The sequence below is a fragment of the Bison bison genome, unplaced genomic scaffold, assembly GCF_000754665.1.
Source record: "Bison bison bison isolate TAMUID 2011002044 unplaced genomic scaffold, Bison_UMD1.0 scf7180017864056, whole genome shotgun sequence".
NCBI lineage: Eukaryota > Metazoa > Chordata > Mammalia > Artiodactyla > Bovidae > Bison > Bison bison.
Genome location: NW_011494628.1, coordinates 4,974,608 through 4,998,846, shown reverse-complemented (window position 1 = coordinate 4,998,846; position 24,239 = coordinate 4,974,608). Strand labels below are relative to the sequence as shown.

Genomic DNA, 24,239 nt, shown 5'->3' with positions numbered 1-24,239 from the left:
ATATATAATATATATATTCTACTAGAGGTAGAATTTACCTCCTTTCAAATACAGTTGTGCCACATGTATTTGCCTCTATAAATTGTTCACTTACATACATCCTTGCCTATTCTTCTACTGGGTTGTCTTACCAATTTCTAGAGAAAGCTCATCATGCAAGATTCTTTTAACTTCCTCAGTTTCTATACTAATTAAGAAAATTATCACTGATTTTGTACATTCATTACATTTGCCCTTTCTTCAGTTGCTTAGCGGTTAGCTAGCCATTTTTATTACAATTTTTAAAAAATCAGATTTTAAATGATTATCTGTCTTTTAAATCTTTAATTCCTACTTTCTAATTTATTATTTCCATTTATTGTAATTCCTTATCTAATGTTTATGCTTTAATTCTTTTATTCTGTATTTCTTTTCTATTGTTTCATAGCTATGATATTCCTCTAAGTACTTCTTTGCTGCTGCTGCTAAGTTGCTTCAGTCGTGTCCAACTCTGTGCAACCCTATAGACGCAGCCCACCAGGCTCCTCTGACCCAAGGATTCTCCAGGCAAGAATACCGGAGTAGGTTGCCATTTCCTTCTCCAATGCATGCATGCATGCTAAGTCACTTCAGTTGTGTCCAACTCTGTGCGACCCTATGGACAGCAGCCCTCCAGGCTCCTCTGTCTACAGGATTCTCCAGGCAAGAATACTGGAGTGGGTTGCCAGTTCCTTCTCCCAAGCACTTCTTTAGCTGTATTCAATGGGGTTTTGAAGTTGTTTTCTAAAAATTCTGCAATTTCAGTGTACTTTCTCTTTGACACAAAAGTTGTTTAATAAATTTTAAATGTCTAGGAAGAAGAAACTTTATTTTTTTAATTTTATTCCTATTTTCAATTTTGTTGCATTTTAACAAGAAAATCTTGACCGTTTTGTCTCTCTGTTTTGGATTTTTTTCTTTGACCCTACTACACCCTACCATGTCCAGCCTCCCTGGTGGTTCAGATGGTAAAGAATCTGCCTGCAATGCAGGAGACCCAGGTTTGATCCTTGGGTTGGGAAGATCCCTGGAAAAGGGATGGCAACACACTCCAGTATTCTTGCCTGGAGAACTGCATGGACAGAGGAGCCTGGTTGACTACAGTCGATGGGGTGGCAAAGAGTCAGACATGACCGAGAAACTAATACTTTCACTTTCACACCAAGTCAAATTTTCATTCATGTTCCATAAGCACTTGGGAGTTACAGTCTTTATTAATGTGGTACCTACTGACTTTAAGCTATATTAATCAGATTTACTTTACTATTTATATTCCTCTCCCTTTTGCCTTTTTATGGGCTGGGGTGAATTAGAGTTTGTTTCAATGTTTTAAATTATTAGTGATTATTTCTCCTGTAATTTCTGTTTCATTAAAGTTTCAACCTTTAATATTATAAAGTATCTTTGTTTATGTTGTTTATTGCTTTTTGGCTTGAATTCTAACTTGTCCAATAATAAGACCATGATTCCTGATTTTTTTCATTTGTATTTATGTATTACAGTTTTGGGTTTCCCAGGTGGCACTAGTGGTAAAGAACATGCCACCAATGCAAGAGACTTTAAGATATGTGGATTTGATTCCTAGATAGGAAGATCCCCTGGAAGACGGCATGGCAACCCACACCTTAATTCTTGCCTACAGACTCTCATGGTCAGAGGAGCCTGGTGGGCTATGGTCCATGGGGTCACAAAGAGTCGGACACAACTGAAAGGAGTTAGCATGCATATGTCACGTTTTATGCTTCTTGAATTTTATAGATTTTTAAAAATCATCCATTATATGCATTGTTCTCAGTTTTATTTATACAGTATTTTTTAATATATTGACAGCGTTACAGTTTTCTTTGTTTCATCTTTTCTTTTTCTTGGCTGCATGGCGTTTGGGAGCTCAAGTTTCCCAACGAGGGACCAAACCTATGCCCCCTGCATTGGAAGCACAGGGTCTTAACCACTGGACTACCAGGGAAGTCTTGATGAGCATTACAGTTTTAACTGTTCATCTTTGTTGTTATAAAGGAATAAGAGGTCCTTTATGTGTAGGCAGTTCATGTATTTCCCAATGATGGGCAATGATAAAATCTCCATATTTACTCAAATTTTCCTCTCTCCTAAAGCATCAAATTTTATTCAATAGGCCTACATTTTTATTGTCAGCTTACATGGATATCCTTTGATTCTTTGAACTTTGTCTAGTTTCCTCCTTTCCCTAGTTCTTTCTCAATTCATTATAACAATAGAATTTCTACCTTATTAGGGCATACAAAAAGGAGATACCGGTCTGTTATTTGTTTTAGTCTTAGTTTTACTATTAAATTAATTCAGTGTTCATCAAGAGTACTTGGCTGTAGTCTGTCCAGTCAGTCCTAATTGGCTGAACTTAACCCCTAGTAATTTTCTCAAGAATTATTCAGAAAAACAGTTCCTTACATGATTAAAAATTGTTTGGCAGCACACTTTTATGTAAAGGATACTTTGGTTTCCATTTTCTTGAGTACTTGACAGCTACTGCTTTACATTTTCTACTGATGGTTGTCGTAGACAAGCTGAAGCCCAGAGTAACTTTTTTTCCCTTTAACTTGTGAATGTTGAAAAAAGGACTTAAAAAAATTATATTTAAATCCAATAGTATACTTTTCTACAGACCATTTCAAGAAAAATGTTCTTGGTACACAGCATATACCCTTTAATATGGATGGCAAGATCTATATTAGAAGCTCACTGAATTATAGGTTTAAAAACACTTGTTTAGTTACATTGTTCTGCTTTTCTTATTTGGAAACTCTATTTACGCTGTTTATGTTTTTGGAATTTCTATGTCTTCTGTATGGATCATTTCCTCTTTAATCCTTCTGAACTCTTTTGTATTCATCCATATAATGCGCATCCATATATTCCATGCACATTATTTGCTTTGTTTTCATTTTTATCTTCCGTGTACCTTACTGTGCTATCCACAGAGTTTCTCTTCCTTGAGCATCTTCCAATTTCATTTTTGTGTGAGAGTTTATCCTTCCAATTTGTTTGAAATTTTTGTTAGCTCATGATTCAACATTTCAAAGTTATTCCATCATTTCTTCTAACTTCGTAAATTTCTGCTTTGGAGCTTCCCTTTCTCACAAGAAATTCTTTCTTACTTTTTAAACTTACAGTAAAAATTTTAACTATATTTATTGTGTACTTCATGGCAATATTTTCCAGTGACTATTCTTCATGTACTGGTTAGTTCTGCTTATCGTTTCCACATTTCTATGTTTTAAAATGTGTGTTTCTTGACAATTTTTAAGAGCTTGCATAGAGGGAAGAAGCCTTTATTAATTATTCCCAATCAATTTCCTATTCTTAACCAAAGTTAAATGCTGCTAAGCTGCTAAGTCACTTCAGTCGTGTCTGACTCTGTGCGATCCCATAGACGGCAACCCACCAGGCTCCCCCGTCCCTGGGATTCTCCAGGCAAGAACACTGGAGTGGGTTGCCATTTCCTTCTCCAATGCATGAAAGTGAAAAGTGAAAGTGAAGTCGCTTAATCGTGTCCGACTCTTCGCGACCCCATGGACTGAAGCCTACCAGGCTCCTCCGTCCATGGGATTTTCCAGGCAAGAGTACTGGAGTGGGGTGCCATGAGCCATATCTCTTGAAGTTAAAACTGAATATGCTCTCACTCCTGGTATTCTATCACCTAGTAAACTTACAGTTCCTCAAGTACACATTACTCTTTTCTACAATCCTGGCTTTGTTGAACTATTCTCTAGATCTATAATATCACCATTCTCTCTTAACTATTGATTTGGTAACAAAATGAAAATAATATTTACTTTTCTAGACTATTTAGCATGTTAGACATGTTTTATCTGAATGGTGTGAAATTTTCATTAGTATTATTGATCACTCTCCACAGTTCAAAATACCAAAAAAAAATTAGCAATTCAAAAATTCTGAGAGGAACCCTATCCATCGTTGCTAAATGGCAGTATTTGGGCTCATTTGTATATAAAATGGACTTATACAAGACTATTCATGCACAGGACAACATAGTATGAAAAACATTCATTATATCAGCAAGTGATTTTTGTTTATTTTTTTCTCAGCAAATGATTTTTAAAAGTGTCTAAACTCTGGACTTTGGGGAAAAAAGGAATATTGTAGGATCTTCAAATCACAATAAGCCTCAAAATTAGAAAATAATACAAACAGATATTAAATATTGACTTAGCTGTCAGCAAAACCTCAATATACATATTTGCCTGTGTCAAGAAAGCTTTCATTGAAAGCATATCCCCATGTCCTTTATTTTAGTTGATGAAATATGTTACATTATCTTTAAAAGCATGCAACAGGAATAAAGTAAATTACTTAAGTGTGAGAAACTGTTAAAAAAACATTCTTTCATAAAATGTTTTTCTTTTTACCATAAGAAGTTATTTTCATTGTAACATCATTCCAATCAAATTTACGTGTTACTAAACCAGTAAAAACACAATTTCAGTAGATACTTCTATAATTCATTATGAAAAACATCAACTTACTTGTGACCTAAATGCTTCAGAAAATATCCCAGAACCTTCAGAGCTTGAACCCAAATACTTTCACTTTTAGAGGCCAATAATTTGTAGATTACCCTAAAATATATAGAAATAAATGATCTTTTGAGCACATTTGAATATTAAAAATATAAGCACTCTATACTTTACAAGGAAATTATAAATGTATAAAACATAAAATATCTCAGAATTTTAAATTCTTTGAAAAAATTTGAAAACTAGCATATTAGTTTTCTTTTTATTTGAACTTCAAATACATACTCAAAAGGACAAAGCAATTGGTTGTTCATAAGTAATGCCTCCCAGCACATAGAATATAATTTTCAATATTAAGACTCATGCTCAGTTAAGCCACATTTCTTCTTCTATTAGAATTTCCCCTAACATTTGTACTTAATGACCTTTTTTCCTGGTTATGGCTAATTGGACCACGGGAGTACATACCTGCTCAATTTTTCTTTTCTGAAAATTTGGAATAAGTTCTGAGAAACAATAGCTAATCTTTGTTGGGCTCTTGAATTAGGAAATGATTTAGAACAGAAACGGTAGGACAGCCTTGCTCTGTTCACAAAGGTGAGTCTATATACAGAAGAATAAAGCAGCTATATAGGAAGTAGCAGAAAAAGCAAACTTGTTTCCTCAAAGAGTTTCAATTCTTGGTTCCTACGCAAATGTGTTGTACAACATACTAACATATGACCTAACTTACAATCCCTTCAAATAATATTTATATGTACTTCAGAAATTTTATCTCATTTTTTTCCAAAAAATAATTTTTTTTTCCTGTAAGGTGTGTGGATACTTAGTTGCTCAGTTCTCTCCGATCTGTTTGCAAAGTATAATTTTCCTATCATTTCAGGGACAGTAACAGAGAAAAACAAATAATTGAAAGTTAATAACATCTATTTTAAATTGTTTAACAGTAGCTTATACTATTAAAAACAAAATAATATATTGTTGATAATACTATCTTATTACTCTACTGAAGAATAGATGATGAGAAGAGTGATTACTTCCTTCAGAAGATAGTTTTTTAGAAAAGCCTCAAGTTATTAGCATTAGTCACTCAGTTGTGTCCGACTCTTTGTGACCCCATGGACTGTAGCCTGCCAGGTTCCTCTGTCCATAGGATTCTCCAGGCAATAATACTGGAGTGGGCTGCCACTCCAGTTCTTGCCATTCAAGTTCTTAAATGAATGTAAATTTACACTGAAATATACTTTCAGAATTATTAAGGACCAATATCAGTAATGAAAAAAAAAAAAAGACAAGTATGAGAACAGAAAAGTTATTATTTTGTCATTGATGTTTTAGTCACTAAGTCGTGTCGAATTCTTTTGTGACCCCATGGACTATATGCAGCCTGCCATGAGATTTCACAGAAAAGAACACGGGAGTGAGTTGGCACTTCCTACTTCAGGGATCTTTCTGACTCAGGGATCGAACCTGCCTCAGATGCACTGGCAGGTGGATTCTTTACCACTGAGTCAACTGGAAAGCCCATAGAAAAGTTATACATTTCAAAAAAAGAGAAATATTCAGGGAATCATAAAAAGAACATTCAACAGCAAAAATAATCTTGAAAACAAAAGTAAAACCTCACAGCATAAAAATGTGACTCTACTCAAACATGTTATCAGAAACTCCACAGAATTCCTATTCTCTAGGAATAACTTTGAGTTTAAGGGATAAAAAGGTATAAATACATCTGAGATCAACAGAAATTATGATTTAACATTTGAAACATGAAAGATCTAAGGCCATCAGACATCTATGCTACATAGGATTTTTTTTACAACCAAGTACTTATTTAAAAAATAATATGAAGAATGAATAGGAAATTTACCAACGATTCAGTTAATGACCGTTTACTTACAATATAATCTGATAGGTGAATTCTAGTTAATTTGCTTTAGCCTACTATATTCAGCCAGAAAATGATGTAAAAAAGAAACTGTCTACAATGGCACCCCACTCCAGTACTCTTGCTTGGAAAATCCCATGGACGGAGGAGCCTGTTAGGCTGCAATCCATGGGGTCGCTAGGAGTCGGACACGACTGAGCGACTTCACTTTCACTTTTCACTTTCATGCATTGGAGAAGGAAATGGCAACCCACTCTAGTGTTCTTGCCTGGAGAATCCCAGGGATGGGGGAGCCTGGTGGGCTGCCGTGTATGGGGTCGCACAGAGTCGGACACGACTGAAGTGACTTAGCATTAGCATACTTTTCTTTAAAGGTTTTGAGATACAAAAATATTACATTTTTTGATGCTCAGTTCAATGTTGTATTACCACAAGGTTTTCTTTAAGCCCAGTTTAATATTATCAGTATTAAATTAAGTGCAATCTTTGTGTTCACTTCTTAGTATGTATGAATTATAATTAATCAAAAATTTCCCCAGACATAACTGTTACCCTTTAGTTCCTATTTTCTAGGGTATAGATTTTAAAATTTTATACCTAATATATCTATTTTTTCAATATTTTAAACAAGAACCTACATTCTCCACATTCTTTTTAAAATGAAAAACTAAAGTAGCAAATTTTTCATCTTGGTGATTGTTTTTAACATACTGGTAACAAACAATGTGACATGTCCAGCTGGTATCAACTATGAGAAACATGATTGTACCATATGAAATTGCTACTATTCAGTAAAATCACTAAGTTTCAGCAATTTCATAGAGTTCAATCTCACAGTAAAATATACTTGTAGTTGTTACTAATGAAATGTATAATTTTATTATTCAAATAGATTAGCAACCCCATGGGTTGTAAACTCAATGGGAAGAGTGATGTCACAAGATGGATATCCACATAGAAATAAAGTGATGGCTTCTCTAACTTGAAAAGGAAATCCTTCAAGATTATAAAGTTGTTATTTGCTGATATAAATGACCAAGTAAAAGAAGCACTAATAATATAGTCTTTTGACAGTTATTAATATATTCTTTCCAAACTCTTTTTAAAACCTGTGAAAGCTCACTGAGTTACATGTGGCATTACCTAGATTTCTTATTTATACAAATAACTCAGATTCCAGAAAAAATGAGAGAATCCCTAAGAGGCTAGGTTATAGGTTTAACGTACTTAAGAATATTAACCAAGAAACTGTTTTATTCATATCTACACAATTACTTTACAATCAACATAACTAAAGTTTTCAAATTCTTCGGTTTTGGATTCTAATTCAAAAACATTTCATCCCCATCTTCCCATCACACTGCCATTGTCCTGGCTCATTATCCCTAATACTTACGAATAAAATAATTTCTCTACTGGTCTTGCTACATTAGTTTTATCCCTTTCCAACTCATTCTCCACATTGCTCCTTGGAAAAATAGAAATCTGCAAATCATTTCTATATTCAAAATTCTTTAGTTTTCATCACCAACAGAAAAAATTTAAAGTTCTTACCATTTAATGGATCTTTCAACCTGGCCACTCTCTACCTCTTGAGCCCAAACTTAGAATTTTCTAGAGCTTTCTTTAGCTGAAATATACCATGTGCTCTCATCTTTTTGTCAAAAAATTTGCTCTTTCAACTTCTTGAAATGCCTTTACTACAGTAACAATATAATTACTCTTTTTTGAGACTTGAGACCCATTTTCTATACATTTCATCAGTTTCCTGAGTATTAGGAGGATTAATAACAGCTTTCTCCATCTATTCCCTTCTTATGTGTAAGATTTTTCTATATATACCCAAAAGTTAACTGAATAGGATTATTCTGGGAAGCATACGTGTACTAAATTAAACTCTACTAATGATACTTATATTATATTCATACCTTATTCCATTTCTTTGATCAAAGGCTGGTATCATTGATGCTGGGTGTTCTGACATTAAAGCCACTAGTAACTGTAACACATCATGAATATTTTCATCCTGCATAATAAGGATCATCAATATTTATTCAATAATAAATGTTTTTTAATGCATTGAATAAAATTGTTAAAATGGAAGACCCAAACCGTATCCTACCTCATGCATTGTAAGCAGGTAATTTAATATACTCTGAAGTTCATCTTCCTTGACCCCTCGATCCTAATTTAAAAAATATATATATTTAATTTAAATTTAAAATTAAAACTTTAATTAAAGACATACATCAAATTAATCATTTTAAAATAAAATATAAACTACTTAAAAGTAATGATGCTTTAATTATAATACTCAGATACTTCATAACCCATAGGCTATATCAAATCAAGTTAAATAAGTAAATACTTAGAAAAGTATATTCGTCTAAAATTGCTAATATTTGATTGAATTCACTATCAAAAATATTATATTTTCTTCATCTAAGTATATTCAATCACTATTTTCTAATCCCATATTCTTTTCTTAAAATGATGCAAATTATAATAAGACTTTACAATATCAATTACTGTGTATTTTGCCATTATTTTCTATATATCTTAATCTTTTAAAAATCCTACTATGATAAAATATGTAACATATGACTTCTCAAACAGAAACACAGATGATTTTCTAGAATAAAATCTTCATGCTCAATTTTCATGCACATATTCCTTGTCTGTTTTTGTTACATCCCTCAGTATGGAGACTTTCAGAGAATATTTAACACAAAGTTTAATGCAAAGTGAAGTTCAACTAGAGTTAATACTAAGATTTATAGAATATTGAAAATAATTCATGAATTGAAGGTAGTTATTACTGATTTTACAATATTGATTTAAACTCTGGCAAAAATTCTTTTCACTTAATATACTGCAATTATGCATTATGTAAAACTGTTTACCTTTAGTATAAGCTGTTTCAAGAAAAGTAACATAAATGCCCGCAGTGATATAATTTCTTTTTGTGATGGCCGGGGACCATCTAGAATAAAACAGAAATCAAAAAAATAAACCAAAAACCTCCATCATTGTTATTATTAAATAATAAGCTCAATGAAATTATATTGTGATATTATGGAAAATTTAAATTATATACATTGCAATTATAATATAAATTAGTAGTAATTCTGTACAGTTTCAACAATAGAGAATATAAAATTTCAGATTGTGGCAATTTAAAATTGCTTACTAATGTCAGATTTGGGAAAAAATTATTTTTTTTTAATTATAATATATTACTATTCACTGATAAATTATAACATCTGTCTTACATGGATACAGTTCCCTACTTTTATTAACTTAATAAATTCCCTTTTCCCCCTCAAATCAAAGTTTTCCCAATATTTCTTCATCTAATTTCTTTCCCAATTTCATCACCATGGCACAACTTACATAGGTAATACTGTACTTACCTAAACCTTTGGGTGTAATGCCACTACTATCAGCAGGATTAATGACCCAGTAGTAATATTTTAGTGTATGCATAAGCTGTAATACTGTTCCTACTCTGCGTATGGTGGTGTAAATGGTAGCAGTTCCAATAAATTCAGCAGACAAATAGGTGTATAGAGAAAGCTGAACCTAGTACAGAATATTAACAAAGCATTAAAATAAATTTAAAATGCTTCAAGTGCTTACATTAAAAATATACATTCTATTCTAATTTAAATGTAAATCTATATAAAGGCTGAGAAAGAATCATCTATTATGAGGTTAAAAATAATTATTTACTAAGTGTTATTTATATTATAAAGATAATCTGCAATCAACATATTCTAATAAAATTATTTAAAAAGCCAGCTAGACTAAAGCCCTTAATCAAAGTACAATGTAGCAGTTGAAAGGAACATAATATCAGTCAGCTATATCATATTTAGAAAAATTATACATTGTTGTCATAGACCCTAAAAGTTCATGTAATTTCAAATTTTCTTAACCTATTGTCACAGTATCAGAATCTAGCATGTACGTATAAAGACAACAAGTTTAACCACCCTATTTAAAGAATGAACAAACACCAGGTTTGACTTTTACCACAATAATTAAAATGACAAACCATAAAAAAATAGAATTTTGAAGTTATGTGGGAGACTTGAAAATTACAAAAGGCAGCTCAAAATGTCCCTTGATTTCTACTAGAATAAAAGAGAGCTAAATTCAGGTATGCAAAATAATAAAAATGTTATGCTGATATCTAAAAAATTATGAATAAATTTCTTTTAAAACAAATATTTTTACATATCATGATATCATGAAAAAAAATCTATGCTCAAATAGAATGAATTTTCCAGCCACAATGATGACAATTATTGTGATATAATTAGTTATCTGGTACTTTTTTCTTTTCCTAATCTTAACAATCATTGTACCAGATTTTCTTTCTTCGAAAGGTTGTAAGTCACTATCTAATGACTTCAGAATGCATTTATTAAATCAAGCCTAATATTTTAATATTTTTAGCATTGATTTTTCAAGAGTTCCTTTTACATTCTGAATGTTTTTAATCACTATTTTCTCCGGTTATGTAACTATCATAAAAGATTTACCAACTGTTAATATTAGCCCACATCTGCTTCCTTTATTCCTATTATATTATACATATAGATGTATAAATATATTTTGATAAAACTGTTTTTTTGATGAAATGTTTGAAAGGAGGTTGTTAGCATTCAGACACTTCACCACCAAATATTTCAATGTGAATCTCCTAAGAATAAGGCCATTCTCCTACATAGAACATAATATAATTCCTCTACTCAGTAAATTTAACACTTATGCAATACTAATATCTGAATCAAGGCTAATATTCAATATTTCCCTCTTATCCCAATAGTTTGACATTGTAAAATACCTCCTAATCTATCATTTTGGAAAGGCAATGGCACCCCACTCCAGTACTCTTGCCTGGCAAATCCCATGGACGGAGGAGCCTGGTAGGCTGCAGTCCATGGGGTCGCGAAGAGTTGGACATGACTGAGCAACTTCACTTTCACTTTTCACTTTCATGCATTGGAGAAGGAAATGGCAACCCACTCCAGAGTTCTTGCCTGGAGAATCCCAGGGATGGCGGAGCCTGGAGGGCTGCCGTCTATGGGGTCGCACAGAGTTGAACACGACTGAAGTGACTTAGCAGCAATCTATCATTTATTTATTAACATCATCTATGGAGATCATTTAACAAAATCCTTAATTTTGATATTATCAAATGCATTACTTAACCCCCTAAAAAGAGAGGTTTGGAAGGTCTTAATTAAGAACCTTTTGGCTATCATCAAACTGTAAAGGTATCTTTCAACAATTTCTCCTATAAGCTTTATAGTTTTACCTCTCAAATTTTGGTCTTAAGTCTAAGTGGGTTTCACCTTTAATAGGTTAAGAAATACAGGTTTGATATTTTTTTAGCAACCATCACCACTATCTAGTTCCAGAACTTTCTCATCATCCCATTAAAAAAATATAATTTTTAACTATAGTTCCACTTATTTTAATATTTGAGTATTTACCTTTTTGATTTTAATACTGCCTAATATGACTGCTTCAGACTGACTATAACATAAATTGAAAAATTTCAACATTTTCTACTCAACAGTTTAGATCCAATAACTATATATTTATAATTTATAATATTAAAATAAAATAACTGAAGTTAAACAGTATACCTTTGCAGGTGTATGTATCCAGATGGCTGGGTTGAATAAAATGTGATCACAAAGCTGCTTCAGCAAAGGTGCTCCGTGAGATAAACCATCAAGGTATTTTGCAAACGATAAAAACTGCTCCAGGACAGCTCTAGTTATATGAACTCTTGATGACTAAAGAAAGAAAGTAGAAATTCAAGCTCATGCTTTTCATTTAGTACTCAGGAAATATGTATGTTTGACAGGTATGCTTCTTGGTACTGAGGAAAGACTAGTTAACAAAACACAAAACTGGAAAAAATAAAAATAAAAAACTTACATTCTAATAAAAGAGAAGACAAGGACATCCAATAAACTTAAAAAGGTAAAACATGTAACATGATAAATATAACAAGTGTATGAAAAGTGTGAAAAAAGAACATGAAGTGAATGGAAAATGTGTGGAAGGGTGGTTTAAAGAGATTTTACTGAGAAGGTAACATTTAACTAATTTGAAGTATAAGGCTAGCAGGCTAGCAATGATTTTGTATTAGTAGGCTATGTGACAAAACACAGACAGTGAGATCAGCAACAGTCTGACAAAATTCAAACCAAGCCTTAGAACATAACTTTAGATGAAAACTTCGTAAGATGGAAGAAATAATCCTAAAAAAATAACTTATTGCAAGGGGGAGGTAGACAAAGATAAATAAATATTTGAGTTACAAAAAAGCAGATTGGTCACTCATTTTAAAGGAACTTTAATACAAAAAGTAATACTACTTTAAAATTCTAAACTATTTTAACCATGGATAGGGGAATAAGGCTATGGTTTTTCCAGTGGTCATGTCTGGAGGTGAAAGTTGGACTGTGAAGAAAGCTGAGTACCCGAGAATTGATGCTTTTGAACTGTGGTGTTGGAGAAGACTCTTGAAAGTCCCTTGGACTGCAAGGATATCCAACCAGTCCATCCTAAAGGAGATCAGTCCTGGGTGTTCACTGGAAGGACTGATGCTAAAGCTGAAACTCCAATACTTTGGCTACCTCATGTGAAGAGTTGACTCATTGGAAAAGACTATGATGCTGGGAGGGATTGGAGGCAGGAGGAGAAGGGGACGACAGAGGATGAGATGGCTGGATGGCATGACCGACTCGATGGATGTGAGTTTGAGTGAACTCCGGGAGATGGTGATGGACAGGGAGGCCTGGCGTGCTGCAATTCATGGGGTCGCAAAGAGTTGGACACAACTGAGCGACTGAACTAACTAAACTGAACTGAGGGGAATAAAATTAAAATAACAGACAACCCTGTATGCGAGACAGCAAAAGAGACACAGATGTATAGAAGTCTTTTGGACTCTGTGAGAGAGGAAGGGGGTATGATTTGGAAGAATGGCATTAAAACATGTATAATATCATATAAGAAATGAATCGCCAGTCCAGGTTCGATGCAGGATACAGGAAGCTTGGGGCTGGTGCACTGGGATGAACCAGAGGGATGGTATGGGGAGGGAGGAGGGAGGAGGGTTCAGGATGCGGAGCACGTGTACACCTGTGGCAGATGCATGTTGATGTATGGCAAAACCAATACAATACTGTAAAGTTAAAAAAAAAAACAACAGAGCAATAGTTAGAACCTATCTTATAGATCAGATTTTAGCCTATAAAAATTGTCATGTGTCTATAAAAACACTTAAGTGATATAAAATCAGATTGACCATTAGGAACATATTCATTTGAGGAACTAATTCATAATCTGGAAATAAGCTTTTAACTTCTCCACCTAATTAAAAGATATGCTTAGAAGCATCAGGTGGGTCCTTTAACATCATTAAAAAAAAGTTATTTTGTTCTTCATAGCAATTTATACTGTTGGGTAGCTTTTTAAATTCGAAAATTTATCTTTAGGACACATTTTTCTACAATTGTGCTTTTTTATTGGCCACACAAAATCCTACCAGGCATAAAATGAAAGTTCTTCAAAAGCATGTGACCTTTACCTATAAGTATGCAGTACTTATTCTGTCTACCTTGGATAACTGTTATTTACATATCTTTCTTTCCTGATATTAAAAAAGGATACTATCTTATTCATCTTTTAACTGTCTGGAACCTGCCATAATTCTTCACTAAATGTTTAACTGAATTCATGTCAAATTCAAGAACAGAGTAAGAATAAAACAGATAAGACAAAACACTGATCAGAAGAGGATAGAAGGATATCCAATTTTGTTTTAATGTTTTAACTAAGATAGATTGAAAATATTTTTAAACTATGATATTTGTTTTCATTTTGTCAAGGAAAGCTATTTTAAAAAGAGACTTATTCTTGGATAATTTATAGTTAGTTCCTTAGTCACTCAGTTGTGTCCAACGCTTTGCGACCCCATGGACTGTATCCCACCAGGATCCTCTGCCCATGGAATTTTCAAGGCAAGAATACGAAGTGGGTTGCCATTTCCTACTCCAAGACAATTTATAGTTATTAATCTGTAAAGTGCAAGCTCTGAAATTTAAACTATATGATGTTACTTTTGTGTGGTAACTGAATACATAGTTTGCAAGAAGTGCTATATAAGGGGTGAATAAACACATTTGGAAGTATAATCTGGGAAGCTAGAAAAAACTATTTTATTGTAATATCTACTCCAAAAAGTTATTAAGCCAAATAAGAGTGATGAATGTTAGAGAGAGAAATTGCTATGCAGTAAAAAGAGGTCTTCCCCACACTTAAAGCAGCCCACAATGAAATGGATTGCTAGAAATGTTTTTAAAGAACCTCTTCTATCTCCCTCTCTCTCTCTCTCTCTCTCTCTCTCTCTCTCTCTCTCTATATATATATATATATATATAAAACATGCATCATATATCAAGCAAACTATACATTGTGGGAAATTATTTTAATTACTAGAGGTGTATCATAACGTAGTCGATCTTCATTACCCATTTAGCTCCTTATGGACACCAAGATCTATCATTTATGTGTATTATTATTGTTGTCAGAGAGAGAGCATCAAAATTTTCACAACATTAAGTTCAAAAGAGACCGAGACCTAAGCTGATCAGTCAAACTGGAGGGAAGGATCTTCTTCAGTAATTGGGAGAAAAGAGCTCTCTCCACTTGGATGTGAAGGCTTATAGCACCAAGTCAGCCCAGCAACTCTATGACCACAAAGAATAATAGCTACAGCACAAAAGCATAACTGTAGGTAGCAGTAGAGAGATAGAGAAAAACCTGGTCTCTGATGACATACATAATTGAGACTTAAGCTAACCCTGAAGTCCAACTTACTGGATATGTTTTTCTGGATATGTTTTTCTGGCTGTAATGAATTATTTTCCAACCTTCCCCATCCTATTTCTGTGCTTCCAGTGGGTTTGGCTAGTTGAAGACTCCAGCAGGAAATTAAAGGATAGGAAGAAAATCAAGTCTGGGACATTCATCTCCCTGGCTTCCCCCCTTGAGGTCAATACATTATATTCCTTTATTAAAGGCCACACTCTAGTCAGGTATACTTCTCCTATACTTAAAATATCTTTCTATTTGAATTGTGTTTTAAACATACATTCCTCTCATCTCTTCAAATGTTGATATTTCCTTTAACAATGCTCAGAAATCATTTAAAGAGCCTTGTATTAAATGCTTTCAATAATCAAGTTTGAGCACAGCATCTGTTTCCTAACAAGACAACTGATAAGCCACCTACCACTAGACTTCCAGTTACACTAGCAAGCATATTCCCTTAATGTTTAAGATAATTAATCAAATTCTTATTAACCACAATAAAAATACTGAATACATCAAACTGCCTCCAAGTTTTTTTTTCAAATTCATATTTTGGCAAATAAAACAAAACAAAAATACCTTAAAAGTTTTTCATGAAATAGTCTAAACATAATGAATAAGATGGCCTCTCACTAGACTATTTTCTTTAATAATTAACTTGTATCTTCTAAAACAAGGAGATAAAGCTAAGTGACAGTTAACCATTAACTTGTTATTAGTTGATAAATAAAAATGGAACTTTATTATCTACACTACTCACCTAACAGATGATTATTTGAAAATAAAACAGGTGAACATTAATATAAGAAAAAATAAAAAGTTATTCTTTTACCCTGATGCTGGGAAAGACAACACAAAAGAAGAAAAGGGTGGCAGAGGATGAGATGGTTAGATAGAGTCACTGACTCAATGAACACGAATTTGAGCAAACTCTGGGAGATAGTAAAGGACAGGGAAGCCTAGAGTGCTGCCGTCTATGGGGTCACAAAGAGTTGGACACAACTTAGTGACTGAACAATGACAACAATTATTTTATGTAATCAGATAAATACATAAGCCCTTTACATTTATTTAATTCAATTCAACAAATACGTATAAAAGAAGACATACTTTTAGGTAGAAGATACAGCAATAATATGCAAAAAATGTTGTCCCTGTTTTCATGAAGCCAAGGCATACACTATAGCAGAAGGAAGCAGAAAACAAAAATTAAAAAAAAAAAAACCAGATTGGTGCTATAAAAATTAAGCAGGGAAATAATCATTGATGGTTAGCAAAGGAGTACTATTCTATTGAGTTATCAGAGAAGACTTCTCTGATAAAGTGTCATAAGCAAAATCCTAAATGACGTGTAGAATCAAGCCATGTGGATATCTACAGAATTACCAAAGCAATGTGAAAAGAAAATGCAAAAGTCCTATGAAGAGCTCATGCTTACTATTTTAGTTTTTAAGAGAAAGCTCTTCAAAGAGGCCTTTGTACGGTCAGTGTGGCTGCAACAGAGAAAGAAAGAATGAGAGTGGTAAGGGATATGTCAGAGGTAAGAGACTTATGAATTTACTTTGAGAAGGATGGACTAGAAGGACCTGGCACATTTCAAGACTAATCTGATTGCAAGCAAAAAATGGACTGTGGGTAACTAGTGGTGAACGATGATGACAGTGTGAATAAAAATGGGCATAGAAACAAGTAGAGGAGTATTAATAAGTAGCTCCAGTACTCTTGCCTGGGAAAATCCCATGGATGGAGGAGCCTGGTGGGCTGCAGTCCATGGGGTCGCTATGAGGCAGACATGACTGAGCAACTTCACTTTCACTTTTCACTTTCATGCACTGGAGAAGGAAATGGCAACCCACTCCAGTGTTCTTGCCTGGAGAATCCCAGGCACAGGGGAGCCTAGTAGGCCGTCTATGGGGTCTCACAGAGTCAAGACACAACTGAAGTGACTTAGCAGCAGCAGCAGTCACTGATTCTGGATATGTTTTGATACTAAAACAACACAGTATGCTGCCAGAAGGAATTCTGTGTGTGAAAAAGAGTCAAAAAGAATTAACATTTTTTATCTGAACTACTTGTTGAAGGGCAATACTGCTAACTGAGACAGAGAAGAGTAAAGGACAAAAGATTTGAAAGGAAAATCAAAGGTAACAGTTTGGATAATTTAAATCTGTGAAGCTTATTAAACATCTAAGTGGAATCAGATTCAAGGGAGAGGCTGGTAGTTGGGGATACACATTTGAGTATAAGCATCTGCAGTATAAGGAAAGCTAAGGGAACCCTGAGCTCAATCAGAGTACAGTGTAAACAGAAAAGTGACAAGATTTCTAGGATTAAGCACAAGGATACCACAGGCTTTAAAGTTTAGGAAGAAGGACTAGGAGAGAATTAAAGGAGGCCAAGGAGATAAGAAGAAAGCAAAGAAATAATGTTGTTACAAAATGCAATTGAACAAAGCAGTTCAAGAAGGAAATAATGTTAAACTAAAATATCAATAAGTCAAATAAGACTTAACATTGATATGTCATTTTAAGAGAAGCATAAGGATTAGAATGGGAATGGATCTATGACTACATAGGATTCCAGGAATATAAAAATATTTAATTTTGAAAATCAACTAATGTAACTCAGTAAACTAAGAAAAAAATGTAGAAAAATCATAATTATCTCAAATAATGTAGAGAAGGAGTGATGCTAAAGCTGAAACTCCAATACTTTGGCCACCTGATGCAAAGAGCTGACTCATTTGAAAAGACCCTGATGCTGGGAAAGATTGAGGGCAGGAGAAGGGGACGACAGAGGATGAGATGGCTGGATGGCATCACTGACTTGATGGATATGAGTTTGAGTGAACTCCGCGAGTTGGTGATGGACAGGGAGGCCTGGCGTGATGCGGTTCATGGGGTCGCAAAGAGTCGGACACAACTGAGTGACTGAACTGAATGCAGACAAAGCATTTGATGATTAAGAGTGTGAAAAGGCAAGTCACAGAGGAAGAGATATTATTGATGCATATCCAATAAGGACTCATATCCAAGATATATACAGAATTCCCATGAACCAATAAGAAAATGACCAACAATTCAAATGACAAAGTGGAAATACTCTGAATAGGTAGTTAGCAAAAGAGCACAACTTAAAGGACAACAAACGTGAAAATGCTCAACTTAATTTGTAATCAAAAAAATGCATATTAAGACATAAAGTGATCCACAGAATAGAAGACTATCTTTGCAAATCATATATCTAATAAAGGATTGGGATATAGAATAAAAATTTCCTACAATTCAGTAATAAAAAGGAATACCACAGTTTTTAAAAATGGTCTTTGTAATAAATATTTCTTAAAAAATACACAAATGCTCAACATCATTTAGACATCACAGAAATGCAAATACAAAAGTGATAAAACATTTCACATCCACTATGATGGCTAGAATACTAATAAAAAGTCAGATAATAACAAAGGCTTCCAAAGCTGTGAAAAGACTAGAAACCTCATACACTGCTGAAGGACTGTAAAATGATGGAGCTATTATTATTAGTCTAATGTTCTTTTTATTTGATTTGAAGACTTTTCACAATATTTCTAATTTTAAGCTAAGTTTTAAGTGTACAAGTGAATGCTCACTTTAAAATTATGCTAATAAGCCCTCAGTAAATCGATTAAGTATATTTAAGAGGTAGTTCCTGATAGTGATCAGGAACAGCAGTGTCACAAAGGTATTTCATAATATCTAACTCCTGTCAAATGTAATTTAACACAAGTCTTGAAAACAGCTCTTAATACTTCAGACATAGGAAAAGAGTATTCTATTATTAAAAATAACTAGACTTAATGAAAACATTAATAAATTTACTGAAAAAATTATCTGACTAAAAAATGCTGCCTATGATATTTTATAATTTATTACTCCTCTAGCCTTCAAGAAACAAAAGTACTTGTTTCAAAGAAAACACAGAAGAATTTTAAATGTAGATCAATCTGAGGTTAAAAAAATATTTCCAAAAGACCTCTAAATTTTATTTCTCAAGAGAAAAATAAGTTTATTTCTCTTAGTTCAGGTCTCACCTCTATTATTTTCTTGGATAGTTCCATTTACAAAGCATCTGAATGTCATATGAATGTTAATGATTAACTCTTAAGAAGAGGTTTGGGAGCACTAATGATGGTGATAGATATTTCTTAAGGAAAGAAAAAAACTTATTTATGAAATATCACTTTACTGTTTGAAGGAAATCACATGGTACAATCAAACTCCTGTGAGACCATTATCAGAAACTCAGCACTCATTGCCATTATAGTACAGTTGTAACTAAAGTAAAGGTCATTAAAAAAGCAGGGCATAAATGACACACATAGAAAGAATTAAAGTGATCTAGTTTGCACTGTTTACACTATGTATTGATTAGAAAAAAATGCTACTTTAAACATTCAAATATATTAAAATCAGGGACAAAGCAAAAACTAATGTTTCTGTTGCTACCAAATATAGGTTTTTGTTTACTACCTTAAAACTGAGAAAGAAAGCAAAAAGAAAAAAAGTAAATCCACTTAAAACTAAAATTGATAAAATGTGTAAGAAACTTGGTTTGAATGCAAAAGACAGCAAAGAATCAATTAGAAAAATAATTAAGAGAAACATTTCTAAATTTGAAGACAAGTAGATGAAATAATTTTTCTTTAGTTTCTATTTTTATTCAAAATTTCTTTATTATGTAGATTTTTAACACCCAATTTAGTGTCTATACATATATTCAAGTACATAACTTAAAAATATTTGTGAATTAACCAAATATATGACCTCTGCAGTCAATGTAAAGGGGAGACTACAGAAAAAAAGTATAATGAGTGACTGTCAGTGGTCCATCTGTGTAAAGCCATCAATACATTTCACTTACCTTTTCAAGTAAGTAGCCAATGACTAAAAAGCCTTTTCCACCCAGCATCTGTTCTTGCATGGCTACTGAACTTTTAAGTAGTTCAACCAGGAATGCCAAAAGAGTAGCACTGCATGTAAAGTACAGATAATTCCATTATGTCACCATCAAATATTGATCATAAACACAATTTTATTAATCTAAAAGGTAACAATCATATTCAATTTTAATCTATTTTGCTGTTATCTTAGGTAAGAATATTTCTCACAAGCATGAAAAAAATAAGGTTTTATATCTTTAAAATTAAACATTATATAGAAACATAACTATGGAGTTATTTTACATTCCAAGGTAAAATATCTAAGTTTATCTTTATACATATATATTCCCTGAAGTAAATCTTACATAAGAAACATACTTTTCCATAATAAAAACTACCATGATATTCTTTTGAAGCCCATGCTCTCTTAGAAAATTTAAAATATTTTAACAATATTATTTTGGTCACCTTTTTTTTTTAAATAAACTTTTCATTTAGACCTATTTTTCAAAAACAACTTATATATATATATATACACACACATACATATATTAAAATATCTAGAGAAATATGCAACATATTACTTATGTCCCATATATGCCCTCAGGAAAATTCATGAGAGCAAAGAAAATAAGATGATTTATGTCATACTGAAATAAAAAGTGACAACTGATGACACAATGTATACACAAATACATAAAAGCACAAAAAGATGTGTGCCAGACAAAGATAATGTACTTGGTATGTCTGTGGAATGAAGGAAGAAACAAAAGAAAAATAAATGATTGCATTACGTTAAGCTTTGTTAATGTATTACTTCACAAAATTACACAATTTTCAAATCAGCAGCATTGATACATGGCAGCATTCCTAATCAAGAAAATATATACTCTTCATAATATATCTTTGTTGTAGTTTATAATAATAAATAACTCCAAGCCAAACTTTATCAATACTTAAAATAATATCCACTTACACTGGTTTATAGTATACCCCAAATTGTATATTTAGATTTATATAAATTTCTAAATATATTTTAGATTCACAATTACTCATTTCTACATGAAATTAAGAAAATTTGGTAACGTGGAAAATTTGAAGACTCAAAAGGAACTAAAGTTATTCTATTTTCTGAAGTTACTCTAGTTCTTCAGGTTTCTATAGGATTAACACCACATTTCTCTGATAATGGGGCTATTTTTGTTCAAATCAGAAATATTCTCATAAAAAGAGTCAATAGAAAATTAGCATCATTATTATCACTATAAAAATTGATAGTTTAATGGAAAGCCTGATATAAGCTAGATAGTATATATTAAATATTTTAAATAAAATACTTTGTTTCAAGAAATTAAATTCAATTATATTAACTGGTCTTCTGTCTTTAAACCACATAAAAGAAAATAGTAAACTAGTATTGCAAATCACTGATATTCTTGTACTTTGTCCTAAAGTCAAAGATAGATATTTGTAAGAAGAACACAAATAGCAAGGAATCCCCTGGGATTTTATTTATTTATTTTTTTAATGTTTCTGTAAAGAACACCTATAAGCAATCTAGTCCATTTTACATGAATTTTATCAATAGTCAAAGCCACTTCACAAATAATTGCTTAAGCACTAGCACACATAATAGGTCTGCCTAAGTGTCTGAAAAAAAATAAAGAAAACTATTGCATAGAAATTATACAATTTCCTGACCTGTTCATGGAATTCTTACCTACACATGAGTTAGTGATTTAGTGGGAAAGAACAACTAAAATTCCTAAACATCAGCACTGCCAAAAAGAAAGACTAGAAATGCCTCACCATGGTTCCTATGGTCCATGAAATAAAATACAAAGTAAGTATTTCTTACAATAAATCACGCTCCTATACGGAACTATACAAAATGACAAAGATGCCCTAGACGTTCTTATTCTTTGATGTCAAAAGGAACACTCTTTCTCAAACAACTAATGAATTAATTAAGACTTCTAAACACGGTGGAGTTCCCTTACAAAATGAGAAATATTAATTTTATTATTCCAAAATATTAACAAAGACAAGCCATATAATGTTAATTTTACTTCAATTTTAACTATGACAACAACTGAAAAGTAAAACGCATTCACTAACAAAAGTATTTTTAATTTATACCTAAAACCCAATGCAATAGCAATACTACATCTTTTCAAAAATATCTTTAAAATAGGTATATTTGACATGGTGGACTTATTAGTAAATAGATGGCCATCTTCGAAGAGGTACATTTTCAAACATAATTTAACAAACTTACCAGTAACTAAAATGCATCGGATTGCTTCAGGGCTCACAATAAACTTGCAAAATTCTGTGTACTGCCATACAAAATTTCTCTCCATTCTTGCCTATTTCCAACTCCCCTAGATACAAAGGCAAATATAAAGGATACTTCAGCCCATTCCTATATCTCCTACATACCACTTCCTGTCTAGACACATCAGTTCATCTGTAGAGGATCTAAATATTTAGGATAAACCAAAAAGCAAGTATTTGTATCAGCCAAAACTAGTATACACAAGACAGAACATTCTTTTGAAAAGTATAGCAATACCCAGAAACAGATTTTCACAGGAATATTTATTTGATAGAGAAAAAGTAAACTGATTTTTACCTCAGAAAGTCAAATTGCTAAACTTTTCAACAGATAGTACTATAACATGTTCTGTAAGTAGTGATTCTACTTCAGGAATGGTTAAGGGTTTTTAATACTGTCTTCTTTTAAGGAAAATGACACTAATAACCTACAGGGTTATTTCTTCAAAATAATTACCATCTTTGGACCCTTAATGAATTTTAATTAAGAAATATTTATTTCAAATATACTAATAAAGGGCTAGACCTTAAGCAAAAATGAAGGAAATAATATGATAATACCTCTATGACTTAGCATATTAATAATCTCTTTACTGGTCCACATTATTAAGAATAACCACAATAGTCTTGCCCCATAAATAACTGATCATAATAAATAACTATGTATAAACATGACTCATTTTTGTTACTAATGAAAAAATATGTACTACCTTTAGGAGTCATTAAAATTTATGTCAATATAGATCTTGACTTTATTTTAATCTAACAATCCATTTCAATTTCTTCATTATTTTTTAAAAAATAACTAATGTAGATAATCCATGTAATGTGATTTCAATTCTTATTATCTTGAAGGAATTTTACTATTTAAATATACAATATATCATAAAGATAGACCTAAAATATCTGAAATGAGTAAGACTGAATATATAACCTAAGTTCAATTCAAAGACAGTTCTTTGGGTACAGGAAACTGGCTTCTCAATTTACGTTGTACTGAAACAATCAAATTACCTCAGCCAGATAGGCTTTTTAAATGCATTAAGAAGAATGGAATTAATAATGTAAAAATTTGAAGGTTCCCCCTGAAATTCAACACCCTCTCCACTTACATAAGGGTGTTTTTAATCTCTTAAGAAACCTAACAGGCAAAATAACTGTCAGAATAAATTCAGAAATAGATTATGTTCTAACAAGATTTAAGGTACCTGTAACAGAGGAAAATCTTTTGACTTTTTCATATGCTTTCATCTTTTGGGTAGCCCAATCTACTACCGAGAAACACTGAAATCTTGCAAAAGATGAATACATATATAAAATATCTAAAACATAGTTTTTATGCTACTTCTTTCACTACAAAACTCTTTCAAGATGAAAGCGATCCTAGTAGGAATAAAACCGTAAAAGAAATCAACTCAAGTCCATACCCAAAATAATTTCACACTCAACATAATTAATTTCCAGTGATACATACAAAAAACATCCCACAAGTTAGAGGAGTTAAATCCATTCACAGTTCAAAATTAGAAAGGTCTAAACCAAAAGTTTCTAACTCCAGGTACTTTTAGCAGTCACTTTTGGACCAAATGTTCCTGAAGATGCTATCTCGAAAGACTGCTACCTAACTGGCTACTTAGGCAATAAACCCTGATACACAAAT

General features: G+C 32.4%; 1 protein-coding gene across 1 annotated transcript in view; it reads right to left on the bottom strand.

The window, feature by feature from the left end:
• Nucleotides 1–24,239, bottom strand: part of LOC104985671 (neurobeachin) — a 200,171-nt gene that overhangs the window by 48,429 nt on the left and 127,503 nt on the right. The window contains exons 11-17 of the mRNA XM_010835938.1: nucleotides 20,224–20,332; nucleotides 12,081–12,233; nucleotides 9,834–10,002; nucleotides 9,324–9,403; nucleotides 8,543–8,605; nucleotides 8,349–8,446; nucleotides 4,542–4,634 (exon numbers count right to left, since the gene is read on the bottom strand). Of these exons, the coding sequence (XP_010834240.1) occupies nucleotides 4,542–4,634; nucleotides 8,349–8,446; nucleotides 8,543–8,605; nucleotides 9,324–9,403; nucleotides 9,834–10,002; nucleotides 12,081–12,233; nucleotides 20,224–20,332 (765 nt within the window). The remainder of the gene's footprint in view (nucleotides 1–4,541; nucleotides 4,635–8,348; nucleotides 8,447–8,542; nucleotides 8,606–9,323; nucleotides 9,404–9,833; nucleotides 10,003–12,080; nucleotides 12,234–20,223; nucleotides 20,333–24,239) is intronic.